Consider the following 14,726-nt stretch of genomic DNA (forward strand, 5'->3'; position numbering starts at 1 on the left):
ACCCCTAACCGCAAGGAATAAGGAGAGACAGTCTGAAAAGGAAGAGAGGTGCCAGGTGTCTAGTTTTACGAGGTAAGAGGAGGGAGGCTCCAGGTGTGTGTGTGTGTGTGTGTGTAACTGTGTGTGTGTGTGTGTGTGTGTGTAACTGTGTGTGTGTGTGTGTGTGTGTGTGTGTGTGTGTGTGTGTGTGTGTGTGTGTGTGTGTGTGCGCACGTCACTGTGCGACAAGGAGGGGGTTCTTACCCAGCTGCAGACCGTACAGTCCCAGGCGGGGGTCTGTGGCAGTGTGCAGTCGCCTCTTCTTCCTCCAACAGCGGGCCGGGTACGTGTACATCTGCCCTGCAGCCACTCCTGCACACACACACGGACACGCACAATAGAGTCAGACCCATACGTCGTTTCGGTTGTTGGACCTTATAGCTTAGATCTCCATAATTTACCTTTTTGTTTGTTTAGTTTTTTCGTAAATGAACACTTGATTGACAAGTTATGTTTTCATTTTAATTCTGCGTTTTTTGATAACTTTTTAAAGACACAGGAAAAATAAATCACTGAGCCTTGCTTCTCAGGGCTTCTGGGTAATTGAGGCACAATGCAAAGTCTATGGAGCGTAATGGCGGCATCCCTGTCTCTCTGTTCCCCGTTGTTGTTGTTGTTGATCAGGACTGTGGAATATTTTTGGACACTATGACAAACCATCGCACTATTTTAAGGGGGATTTTCGTGAAATGGAACTACGGTCGCGGCCGGGTGATTCTTCAAAGGTTAGCGAAAGACCAGGACAGATCCACAAGCTTGCGGCGTGAAGCGAAAACGTTGTGAGCTTGTGGAACTGCTATTTTCACTAGAAGACGTTGTAATTTTATGTAACTTACTTTGATGAAACGTTGCGTTTTCAATGTACGAAACGAAAACATTTAAGATATATTTATTTACTCTCATTCTCGCAACCCATAAAATTGGTCCGCAACCCACAAATGGGCCCTGAATATCTGGCCAGAATCTGACCTCAGTCAGGAGCAGGACCTCTCTCGCCTCTCAAACCACCTCACACCAAAACCAAACATAATACAATTTAATGCGTGTGTCGAATTTGAAGTCGGTGGGGCGAACGGTTCTCGAGTTATGTGGATTTCAGACGGAAGAATCCAACTGTAGCGACTTTCAAGACAGTCCCCCCCGACTCCACCCATTGCATCCTGACAGCCAACGAGCGTTGACGTTGTCCGGAACCCCGGAAATGTTTTGGCGGTGGAAAGAACTACAAACACCTTTGCAAAGTCATAGGAACTAATTTTGCCGTCTTGGGTGAACGAGCGGGTCCATTTGGTTATACTGTGACAATAGCACAGTGTAATGTTTTTCTGCTTTGTTTTCCCTGTGCATGTCATTATCTGTACTGCCTGGGGGGTGATTGACAGGTGACAGAGACTGATGTCGCCACCCACCCAAGGCTATAAGTAGAGGAAGTGGCACTCGGGGGGGGGGGGGGGGAAAGGGGGAAACTGAAACAGAGGTGTAGGCCTACACGGGAGAAGAGGAGCTCCAGGCGCCAGATAACAGTCGGATTATTGACAAAGTTTAATCGTGTTTATCTGCAGCCATTAATAAAGAACTGCCGGGTCCGTCAGGGGAATTAAGCAACGTGCTTAATTGCTGCCGCCGTCGGGTGATCAGCGTTGGGATTTGCTGTGTTGGTCGGTGTTTGCTGCCAATGGAGTCTACATGCCGGTGAGATCGAACCAAAGGCATTTGGTTGGAATATAAACTTAAGGGGTACTGCATTTGTATTTTTTGTTTGGCCGTTTAGAGCAGAAGAGCTTTACCTTCCATTAAAGAAGAGGACGCAGACTTTACTGTCATTACTGTCATTACTGTCTACAACAGGGGCGGCGGTGGCTCAGGGGTAGAGTGCCTGGATGGGAACCGCAAGGTTGCCAGTTCGAACCCGGGCTCCCCCAGAGTTACTGTCGAAGTGTCCTTGAGCAAGACACTGAACCCCTAATTGCTCCCGATGTGCTAGTTGGTGCCTTGCATGGTTTCCGCTGCCATCGGTGTGTGAATGGGTGAATGTAATGCACAATCTATGTAAAGCGCCTTGGATAAAGGCGCTATATAAATGCACCATTTACCATTTACCATTTACAACCAATAAGTGTGCGACTCGAGCAAAGGGGGAAAATAATTACCACCACTGACCTGCACGACCAAGTGAAGTGATTGTAGCGACTGGAAACAAATGTATATCTTCAGGTCCGAACATTATATAGTTTGAGTAAATCGTTGTAAATCATTTGTAAATGTTTCTAGACACTTCCTTTTGGTGTAAAATGCAACAAACTTATGTTCAAACATACCTGCAAGAAATCTACATATTATATTTGTTTATTACACAGTGAATTACTTTTTTCTTTTTCTTGCTTTAGTACTAATCTAACAGATGGCAGTAACTTAGATTTGACACAGACACACAGCTTTAGACAGACTGAAGTGGTGATACTATGTGCCAGTAACTTAATGAACCATAATCAATGCAGGTAAACATGGTGTGTGACTGTGCGTGTGCGCGCATGTACCAGGGCTGCGGTGGTGGCGTTCCATCCAGATGTAGCAGTTGTTCTGGGCCACGCGGGTTTGCGAGTCCAGGAATGGCAGGCGCACGCTGCGCTCGGCACACAGGCGGGCATTGTAGCTGCGGCACTGCTCAATGGCTTCCTTATAGAACTGGTCACCCAACCTGCGGGGGCAACACACACACACACACACACACACACACACTGAATGCTGTGGCTAAACACAGGGACATACTGGTTATGTGGTGGCTGGTGTGGTGAATTGATAAAGGAAATGTGGCCACGCATGCAACTTCTGAGAGAAAGAGGATCATCTCTGACTGCCTGAATGAGCGCTTTGATTACGGCCTGATGCTTAACTGCCAATAGACCATTTATGTCCAGCAATTGACATCAAGTTAGCCTACATTTCAACCCTAGCGAGCATTGCATATTATGTGGAACGGATGAATACAATAATAACCATTATGCTACATGAGCAGAGGGTCGTTTAACCAATTTAACCCATTCTGACCGGGCACCCATTTTGGTGTTAGCGTTATGTTATGCTTTAGCTATTGAAAAATAGCAGATCTACAAGCTCATATCGCGCCACCGAGTGGCGCGATACGAGCTTGTAGGTCTGCTATTTTTGAAAAATCGAAGAACGACTGACATTTTTAGAATCTGATCTCAGGTCAGAATGGGTTAATCAGACCAGTGTGTTGTCCAGTGGAAACCTCGTATGAATCTGATCTCAGGTCAGAATGGGTTAAGAGTGGCCTCCCTATGTTGGGCATGTCATTATACGTGAAAATGTACCAAAAGAAATGGCACCCGTGTGAACTGAGCGGTGGAACTATACTTCTATTGTTATAGTTACGTGTGTGTGTTACAGTTACATAGTAACTGTGTGTTATAATACCGTGTTATAGTGTGTGTGTGGTGCTTTGGAGTGCCTTGGAGCCAAGCACAGTTGTTGACTTAAGCAGCTGCAGGGTGAGGGTCAATAGGTCCTCCTCAGACAGGGGTCAAAGATATGACGCGCACGCACGCATACACAATATATATAATTAAAAAAAATAACACATTTTCCAAAACCTACAAAAATTGCGTGCATTGTGAGCTTGTAGATCAGCTATTTATATTCATCGTACGATGAATGAAGTATATAGGGCTATATGGAAATTACAATCAAGGATACAGGAACAAGTACTGTCCCCTGGCCTACAGTGGCCACTGACCAGTCACACCTACCACAGTATGATATTGATTGCTTGTTATCATGCTAATCATCGACAGTTGCAAGAACAAACTAGACACTGTCCTCTGAACGTGAAGAGAAGGAATTAGCACTGCCCTGACTCTGGTCACTCTGCAGTCTGCACTGCTCTGATGGAACCACGTAGCCATGGTGGCATGACTTTTGTTTTGTCACGACCTCTGTGTCTGTGGCCTTGGCCACGTGATCCGATTCTAAACAGTTTGTGTGCTATGGTAGCTATTTAGAGCACTGCTGAATCAATGAGGGGGATGATTGGGCTAGGGTATCGCCACGTACGTGGAATGTGTGGAGAAGTCTTGTCTCGCTGTCTCTCCCCGATAGACTTAAAAGGGGTCCGACTGATTTCATGGATATATTAAGAGTTTGGATCCTTTAGACTTTTAATGATTCCGGTTCCTTAATGATTTCCTCTTAACAGCCTTAAAAGGGGAATACCACTCATTTTCAACATTGAACTATGTCATTAACTGTTTTGACACCAGGTCCCATAGGGGGGCGGTAGGTGCCGGGTGCAAGCTAACTGTTGAACATGAGCAGAGAAGAGCTCTTGTTGTTCTGTCTGAAACATAAGTACTACTACCCCCTGGTCTACTGAGGCCCACAGAGGCCTTCTAGCGATGCAATCATAGTTTTGATTAGCGGGAGCTCTAATTAATGTTTCATTAGGCTACGATCATGGATCTCATTATGAGCCATAATGTCACTAAAGATGCTTGTGCACACAGGGAGTTTGGTCGTTTCTTACATGGATGCTAGCTGTGGCTAGTAACAAAGCTAAACTATTTTTTTAAACTCTGGATTAAATTAATCTCGGGATCTTGGGCATGGCTACAAAAGGTTAATACTTTTAATAAAGTTAATAATTTTAAAAATATATAAAAAAATTAAAGTTCTGTTTAGTCTAGAAATGGAGGTCTAGAACTTGAGGTCATTTGATTAGTGACATCACGCTGGTGTACTATTCCACCTGCAGAGTACACCGACGTGATGTCACTGATCACATGACCCCAAGTTCTAGACCTCCAGTTCTAGGCTAAACAGAAGGAAATAACTTTTTTTTAATTATTTCCACACAACGACTCCAAGGTAAATTCAATGTTCAAAATGTGTGGTATTCTTTTTTTTTTTCTTTCATTTTGTTTCATAAAAAAAAGTATTTCACATCATAATGTTTGTAATAATTTATCTGTTCAATAAAAACATATTTGACCAAAAAAAAAAGAAAAAAGTGTGGTATTCCCCTTAACGGTTCCTTTTATTGATTCCTACAGGACCTATTAGTAACCCCCTATAGCAGGGGCCCCTTTATTAGAAAATACTAAAACACCCAAGGACAAAATACATCTCCTAACAATAATGTACCGTCGGACTATAACAAAGTCACATACATATGCATCACATTTAAACGACTCTATGTAACTATCATCATTTAATATCAATGGTCTTTTGCCAGGTGTGTGCTGTGAACAAAAATGTAATTCAGCCTTAATTTTCACATTACCAAATGTAACCAGACAAGCAAGGTGAAAAAACGAATTGAATGTAAAAATGTACCATAGGGTGGGCCGTTCATAAAATTCAGGTATGACCTCACTTTGGACACCCCTGTCCTATAGTATAGGAGAGGAGGTTCCAAATGAACCCTAACAGGTATCTAACTCTGAGAGTGTACACATGGGACCAAATGGACCCATATGGGTCCATTTGGTAGTTGGTACACTCTCAAAGGTATAGCGGTCCTTGAAATTTAAACCACCGGTATTGTGGATTGCATACAGTAGTGAAGTCCACATGCTAGTTCTGACAGTGTGATAAAAAGAAAACTGTTCCAGAAATGGTTCCAAATGTGCGGGAACCGATTCTGGATCCCAACGCTATGGATATAGCGGCCATTGAAAGACAAAAAAAAAACAGCAGACACCACTCTTATAGTTAGCGTCACTTCTCTCAGTGGCGTGCCAAAGGAGATTTTTCTGGCAGTCCTTCGGGGTTTCAGAGTTAATATTCAGAGTGAATTGGGGGGAGGACATTTCACATTCAAACCCTCAAATCTCTGCCACACGCCTGGTATGGTAATTAGCCTACTTAATTAATCTCAGCAGAGTGTCTCGCACGGGGGCAGGTTCTAATTTGACTATATCAAAGGTGGGGGTAAATGCTGGATCCATAAATGTGTAACGCTACTACTAATGCACATGGATATATCATTCTACCTCTGGCGGCTATATGGACAGCAACCCTGACTAGTGGTGATGTCGGGAGGACAAGCAAGCGATACTCATTGCGTCACTGGTGGGGCTGGGTACTATCGATATCCTGATATGATGCTAGACAATTCATATGGGATCATGGCTATCGTAATAGTGATATATGGCATAAGTCTTGTCTTTGCCAGATTTGAATCATTGAATCACCGTTTTATTTTATACTTTCAAAAATTGTCAATACAATTCTATTCATCTATTTTTGTTTTACATTTTTAATCCATAGTATTGTCACATTGTTGACAGAGGAATTCCCTGAAAATAAACGTGATATTTGATTTTGCCCACGTCGCCCGGGCCCGGCCCTAATCACTGGTGGGTCGTCTCGTCTGAGCACACTAACCCTACAGCCGCATAATGACTTTCCTCCACGTGTTCTCAATTACAATATTAGCAGGCGGCCATTTTGAAGAGAGACTAATGAACAGACAGCTATAGTCTCAAAAAAAGAGGGTAGGGAACCCAGGTTTTTATTTATTCTCTGTGTCTCTCCAGATCCAACCCTTCCTCACGTGTTCCCTCACTCTGTCTCTGTATCTCTCTGTCGTTGTCCTATACTCCGTGATGAGGCAACTTCCAGCAGATAAACAGTAGTGTTTGGAATGCTGTCCCACACAAAGCCTGCTGCTCTACGGGTGAGACAAAGCCACAGTGTTTGAGGCTTCTGGGAAAAAAGAGAGGCTGCGTGTCTGTGTGACTGAGAAGAGTAAACAGTCCCAGGTACACAAAAGTCAAGCAGAGGAGGAGAGGAGAGGTGAGGTGTGCACAAGAGGGATGTGTGTGTGTGGGGGGGCGGCGGGGGGGGGAAGAGTGAGTTTAAGCAAAAAACAAAAACACACACAAAAAAGAGATGGTAGCGGAAAGAACATGAGAGAAGGAGAAAGAGAGACAGGTTAAAGCCTGACCATCAGATAGTGACTGGTAACTACTGAGCTATTGTTTTACTCGCTTATGTTACACTCTTACAAGGCTGCTAGATTCTTTGTAGATAATAATCATGTGGATAAGACTCTTTGACTTGTAAAGATCACATTGGCTTCAGTGTATCCAATGCCAAGCTACGGCCTTTCTGGTGTGCTTTACTAGCCTTTTAAAACCAGGAATTTTTACAAGATGAAGAATCACACAGCCTTAGCCTCTCTAGTAAAAACAGATTGGCCGTGTTAGTTGTAGGCTACTTATGCTCAGAGGTTTGATGGATTCGCCTGCAATGTCTTCAAGGAGGCAATTTAAGGATACATATTGCAGACACAAAATAAATTTGACAGCGGAGGATAATGTAGTGCCAAACCACATTAATGCGTGTCCCTCTGGGAACTTCTATACAACTTTCCCCATTGAGTTCCGTCTGATCCAACTCTGTGTGCATTAGAGTAATTCCTTCACGGCAACATACACCTCTGATATGGTGTCACATATCAGTTTACTAAAAACTAGGCTACTCCTAAATGGTCCCTGAAGTAGGCTCAGAGCGATGAGTGCATACTCAAAGGTTATGCAGTGTGACGCTGAAAGCAGCACTCCTGAGATCTCTGGAGTCAAACAGACAAGTGGAGTTTTTCAATTTCCGCCGAGCACGCCTCATTGCCAGTGCAGCGGCTGTGCTCTCTCCATCAGTGGCTTTGCCCTGTGCAGCAGGTGGACTGGCCTATAGGTATGACATCTTTCTGATTCTGACACTCGTAATGAGTCCCACGCATCTAAAAAGGACAAAAAAAGAAACAACACACCTACCCTCACACCGACCACAACCCCCTGTACAGTTCACAGAGAGTGTAAAACCAGTTTGAACCAATAGAAATCAATTAACCCATTTTGGGCGGGAACTCCTTTTGGTGTTAGCATTATGTTATGCTTTAGCTATTGAAAAATAGCAGATCTACAAGCTCATAGCGCGCCACCGAGTGGCGCGCTACGAGCTTGTAGGTCTGCTATTTTCAAAAATCGATGAACGACTGTTCCCAGGTCAAAATGGGTTAAGAAACTGATTTGGCATGCTTCTCAGAACTGGACGCCACCTCAGAGGTATGTACTACTACTACAACACACTATCTTACAGTTGAGAAGAGTGTGTGGGTGAGGCGCGCATACTGTATGAGGGGGAGGAACAAAAGCAAATCTCGTGGCCAGTGGGGCCTCCACTATCAGCCTGTTCCTGTCAACGGTTCACTGTGTCACATGGCCCCGTCCGTAATGTGAGCATGTGTCAACAAGCACTTTTTGCATATTTGACGAAAAGACCAGTTTTCCAGGAGCACAGAAGAAGCCAAGCGGAATGTGCCCATGAAGAAGCACAAGTCATTTGTCCCGCCTCTTAAGGCCTCACCTAAGGCCTCGCAAACTTAAAACAAGATAAAACACAGACTTATTTTATAACGTAAACTAAAACATCATCACGCTCTACGAGCACGTCCTGGAGTGGCCTGTTCCGCTCCCCTCTGGGGGTCTTCCTTTCACTTTGGCAGGTGCACCGCTGCTGCACAGGAAGCCTGCGTTGAACTTGTCACATAACAAGAAGACGAGGGGGAGGAGGGCCTGCATCCTGACAACAACCTCCTTATTACACCAATCAGCACAGCGGGAACACCAGGCCATACACCTCCACACACTGCAGCACCAACAAACACCACCAGACATGACTCACTCAAGTCCTCTAAACAGCAGTCAGTGACGAATCAGATGATGACAGACAGGGCGGCCCTGCGCCTCATGTGGATGCAGCCTTGGCAGGATGTTGTTTACGTGTGGAAAGCAAAAACCCACCAGAAAATAGTTTTTGTCACGCTCGGCTTGCAATTAGTGCGGGTTTGATCGAGTCTCGCCATTAAAGGAGTAGTTCACCCAAAAACATTTATTTTCTATCAATTACAGTACACACCCCATGAAGCCTTGAATTCATGGCTCAGGAATGCGACAAAAACAAAACAAATTGCCAATAATTTGATGACCGGGTCATTGGTCAGTAAGAGACTGACCTACAGAGGAGACTCTGCCGGTCATCACATTATTATAGAGACTCTGTGTCCTACAGAGGAGACTCCGCCAGTCATCACATTATTATACATCGCATTACTAAGAATGGGACAAAAACTAAATGTCTCTGTGAATTCAAGGCTTCATGGGGTGTTTAATTGATAGCAAATAAGTCTTGGGTGAACTACTCCTTTACTTGAAAAGGCCCGCCTTCCATTACCCCCCAAAACTCAGGAGGCATAATCTACCGTTACTACCTCGCTGTCACATCTAAAGTCACTCTAGAATCGTTTATATTCCAAACATAACAAACAAAACAATACCTACCTATACACATCATAGGCACCTCGCGGTTTGAAAAGACGTGTATATACGTCCTTAGCACAAAAGGTGGCCTATTTTGATAATCGTGATAATAAGATCAATAATATTAATCACAATACACAATCAGTGCCGGGATTTCTTTCAAAATAGAAGCTCGGGTGCCAGGAAGATATGGCCGCTTTTACTCTAAGAACCCCCCCCCCCCTTCCGTTCCGGACAAAAACCGGGAGACATATTTGCTTGCTTACCTCGCTATCATTATGATAAAGTCGCTGAATAATCCCTCGCTTCATATTTTGAACGAGAGGCAGCTTAGTATATCCATCTGGTCAAAACCACGGAGAGTTCCTTAGATCAGGAGATACGAGCCTTTCTTTGTGAGCGGAAAACAGGGAAGTGAACGACAACACGCATGTGCGAAGAGCAAGGAGTATGGTGCAGAAGGAGCGGCCAACTCTGAGAAAAAAAATCGTTTGATATCAATGAAAATGCACTACACGTCCTAGCAATCAGTTGGTTGGATTAGTTATGACGCTCCCATACGTCGTACGGTCTGAATGTGTGAACGGTCCAACTCCACAGCATCACTTGATGACATAACACTAGAATCATGATTCACAGATTTACACTGCAGTGTAAAGTAGTATAGGTAGGTAGAGTGGCTGGATGGTAACCGCAAGGTTGCTAGTTCGAACCCGGGCTCTCCCAGAGTTAGTCGAAGTGTCCTTGAGCAAGACTCTGAACCCCTAATTGCTCCTGATGTGCTGGTTGGTGCCTTGCATGGTTTCCGCCACCATCAGTGTATGAATGTGTGTGTGAATGGGTGAATGTAATGAACAATCTATGTAAAGCGCCTTGGATAAAGGCGCTATATAAATGCACCATTTACCATTTAGGCTTTCTAATTACACAAGCCACCGGCTTTGTATCTGTGAGTAGCAAAAACTTTTTTTATTTACACTAAAGACGAGAGGCTGGTCTGCATTTATGCGAGCCCCGGAAGTCAACGGTATTACGGTAACATACTGTAGCTCTAAATGCAACGGCATTAGAGCTATGGATCAGAGCTACTTAGCACCTAAAACTGGAGTATGAATAGGCCTTAAGGCGGAGCAAACCGGCAACATCCTGCTATCCACGTTCTGTTTAGCGCCGCCCCCAGACAACAGGGCGCTGGTTTTTTTCCCTTTTTTTGCAGAATGGTTTCCAGATTGAATAATCTGTGATATACATCTAGGGCTATATCTTGCGCCACCCGTTAACCCTTATCCCTAAACTTATCTGCCATTTCTTACTATTTAAAAAAAACATTTAAAATAGTTAAAATAGCTGATCTACAAGCTCACAATGTGTAGATGTAGATCGGCTAGTTGAACTATTTTTAAATGATTTTCAAAATAGTAAAAAATGTCAAATAAGTTTAGGGATAAGGGATAAGGGCGGCGCAAGATGGAGCCCCTAGTAGAACATACGTAATACATGTTCCTTTAGAAACATTAGCAGCATCATATGCAGATGTGTGTACATAGAAACGTGTAGTCACAGTGTACATATTCTTTTAGAAACATACCATCCAGGTGTGTGTACACATTATTTTAGAAACATTTGCATCATATGCAGGTGACGTTATGAGGAGAGGTAAAAAAAAGAAAGAAAGGGCATCAGCAGGTCCAGCCAGTGTTCTTAATTCAGGCCTGGCCTCAAAATGTAAAAGAAATCTTCTAAATCCTCCAGTTTTCTGAAATAAATATTTTCACGATTCTTCAAAAATAGCAGACCTACAAGCTTGTAGCGTGCCACTCGTAGCGTGCCACTCGGTGGCGCGCTATGAGCTTGTAGATCTGCTATTTTTCAATAGCTAAATTATAACATAATGTTTAAAACACCAAAAGGGGTTCCCACCAAAAAAAATGCGTTAAGGTGCAGTTCAATAGACTAGTTTGTGCAACAAGGAATGGTAAAAACCACACATTTCACATAGGTAATCCACCACCTCAGGTAAAAAGCCATGCAAGGTAAATCCATCATAACATCAGCAGTGATGCTAATAGGGTGCATTTTGCATCCCAAAACGCAGATTATTGATGGAGTCTGGACCCATCCGCAGACCTTTCTGGGGGTCCCATGGACGCACTACTGTACTCAGCACTGTACTGTAATTTGGTGCCATTCAATTTACTTTGTTTGTTGTATGTTACTATATGTTACATACTTTGCACTGTTGTTTGCATAACTCTTTGCAATTGTCAGATTTAGAATTGTGTTTATTTCTTTCAGATACATTTTCTACATGAATATAACCATAATTTTATTATAACCATATAAGTTTTTTTTTTTAACCCATTCTGACCGGGAACCCGTTTTGGTGTTTAGCATCATGTTATGCTTTAGCTATTGAAAAATAGCAGATCTACAAGCTCATAGCGCGCCACCGAGTGGCGCGCTACGAGCTTGTAGGTCTGCTATTTTTGAAAAATCGAAGAACGACTGACATTTTTAGAATCTGATCTCAGGTCAGAATGGGTTAATCAGACCAGTGTGTGTCCAGTGGAAACCTCGTATGAATCTGATCTCAGGTCAGAATGGGTTAAAGGAAAATTCTGCAATTTGTAAAAAATAAAATAACTAAATACGACTCCTAAAGTCGTTGAAGCGGGACTCCATGGGACCATGATGGGAGTCGGACCCATCTAAAAGACCACCCTTGGGTCCCGGGACCCATTACATTGAAAACCTATTTACATCATTGCATAAGGTGTTCATGGCACAGTGTTGTGGTTTCCAATGTAAGGGTGACAGTTGACTAATATGCATGTAGATATTATTTAACAGACATGTCCAGTGCAACCAGGATTAGATCACTGGAAAAGCACAATGTGTGTTCCAGGGTGGATTTTCCCTTTAAGACCAACAACAGACCCAAAACTCCCAACTGTGACTGCGGCTTTAATGGGGAGGCTTTATGAGCTTCTTTATTAATTAAATATTCTGGGCTCCATTTTATCAGCCGCTGTAGAGATTATTTTCCACCCATCATGCTTGGTACGAGGGACAGACCAGACCTCACACAGACGCAGCCACCATACTTTCAGCTTCATCCATCCACCCACACTTCTACAACAAAGTCGACCGAGTTGATTCGATTCCCTGAAGTGAATCGTCTCAACAAAGAAAAAAGGGTCAAACTGGTCCACAGGAGCAACATCCAATTAGTGTCAAGTGTGACTAATTATAATCTGACAAAACGTGTGAAATTAAGTCAGAAAAACCCGAGACAGAGGCTAATTATAGTAGATTGAAACACTTCATTAGGCACCGTTTATAGCGAGATGTGCCACATTGGATTGGAATGCCAAAACCTCTCGCAGATCAAACTGCAGATTGACAGCGCACCACCATGCAACAGAAAAACCAAGAGGGAAGCTGTTCAACAATATCATATTATTCATACAATACATAGTTCTGCTCCAATTTCACAATCAGCTGAGTGAAGGGATCATGAGAACAGCAAAGGGTAGATAGGCAGGAATAATATTATTATTATTATTATTCATATACCAGAAAGACGCCCTGAACTTTATTAGGCTTAATATTGAAATTCAGAAATCATTTTAAGAGAGCTCTCTGTAGCATATAAATCACTTATTCCAACCACTGTTGTTGGGTTCAGTAACAACATGAAGGTAAGACAAAAAGAAGTGTGTCCCAATCCTTAATAAAAAAGGTATGCAGTCCACTTCCATATTACTGAGGGGTGCCAGGGTAGCTCTGTGGAGGAGCAGATGGATCTACTGCTTGTGCTCAACACTTCCTCCCTGTCGGAGCATCTCTTGACAGATGGACCCGGGATCCTGGACCAGGCTAATCTCCTCCACTTAAAGGCACAGTCGAGTCGAGTGCCTACTCTCTACCACAAGCCCTACAATAACACAGTCCAATAGCTCGTGACGATAATAATGCCCACTCTACACTGCCTTGCACACCTGACGCTGTGTCGAGAAATGTTTAAAATGAATATCTAAAAACTAAGACCCATCTAAAATAAAAAACGAAATAAAATTAATTTTAAAAAGCACAGCCACACACGATAGGCTTATAATAATGTACACACAGTCTGAATGCAATCTGTCTACTGGTGGTGGATTTGGTATAGAAACAGTATACAGAAGAACAAAGGAGAGATGGAGCAGAAAAAGGTGGAGCAGTGCTCTGAAAAAGGCAGGTATAATACTTGCTAATTGCACCGAGACAGACTATAACTAAACTACAGAGTGACAGGCAGCGCCGTGTATGCAGCGAGCGGCTCAAATCGCTGTCACTTTTTTCGGTTTGTTTCGGAAAGGGGGACGGCATGCAAATCCAAAATGCCTCCTCCCTGAGTCTCTGGGCTCCCTGGCTGTGTGGTTGTACACAGCAACACACACCGGGTATGGACCACGTCGATCTGTCTGGAGGAGCCAAATAAGTTGACATGTCGACAATTCACACCAACTGCTCAACGACTTTAGGAATGTCAAAACGTTATTCCGTGCACCGCAGGCCTAGTGTGTAATGTAAAGCACACGAGAGTAAACGAATGCCTTTTATTCGTTCGGCTCTCCACAGCAGCGCAAGGCACGTTGTCGACACTTTTTCTAATAGATTGACACACAAGCGTTGAAAACACAACATTCCGTCCCGTTTAAACGGACGAGCGCGTGAAGAAACAGCCTCGCTGAGTGCGTTCGCAATGTCACGTTGCTTCAAAGCATATGTTTTGACACTTAAATGTGAAATAAAATAAGTATGCGAGGCTACTTTGCAACGCCAGAAATCCCCAAAATGCATTTAGGACAGTTAATTCCGCCGCATGCATGTGGTCTGTGTTGACGTGCACGTAGCGCACACTTTAATCTACGAGTTGGCAACAAAGTAATTGTTCAAAATTTCTGTAATGTGCCAAATTACTTACGCTTTTAGTGGATTCTGAATGACAGCCGCCATTTTGCTACAATGTAACGCAATATCAGCGTCTTGCAGTTCTGAGGGAAACCTAGGCGAAAGCAGCCAATGGGGGGCCGGGTTGAAATTATAGGCCAATGCCGTTGCGGCATACGTGCATAGGGCGTGGCTTGTGGGGTAAACTGTCAAAAATATTTTAAAGGGTTTTCCCTTGTATTTATATTGTACACAACTGAATTCCACGACTTTTAAAGAGACCTGAGAGGCAGCCCGGTATGACTTCAGCCAGTGCACCCCCCCCTCCCTCTCAACCCTCTGTCTCTGGTACTGAAATCAGGCAGAGTAAATGGCATGAACCATCAACAAGGAGCAATGTGTTTCATTATT

The 14,726-nt window shown here is 43.6% G+C and overlaps 1 protein-coding gene across 2 annotated transcripts in view; it reads right to left on the minus strand.

The window, feature by feature from the left end:
* Positions 1 to 14,381, minus strand: part of LOC308329688 (zinc finger protein DPF3-like) — a gene marked incomplete at its 5' end in the record, with an annotated part of 33,696 nt that extends 19,315 nt beyond the window's left edge. For both annotated transcript variants that reach the window (XM_080784183.1, XM_080784182.1), the window contains 3 exons: positions 244 to 351; positions 2,577 to 2,737; positions 14,350 to 14,381. In XM_080784183.1, the coding sequence (XP_080640309.1) occupies positions 244 to 351; positions 2,577 to 2,737; positions 14,350 to 14,381 (301 nt within the window). The remainder of the gene's footprint in view (positions 1 to 243; positions 352 to 2,576; positions 2,738 to 14,349) is intronic.
* Positions 14,382 to 14,726: the final 345 nt, after the last annotated feature.

The sequence above is a fragment of the Protomyctophum bolini genome, assembly GCF_963924005.1.
Source record: "Protomyctophum bolini genome assembly, chromosome: 15".
NCBI classification, from domain to species: domain Eukaryota; kingdom Metazoa; phylum Chordata; class Actinopteri; order Myctophiformes; family Myctophidae; genus Protomyctophum; species Protomyctophum bolini.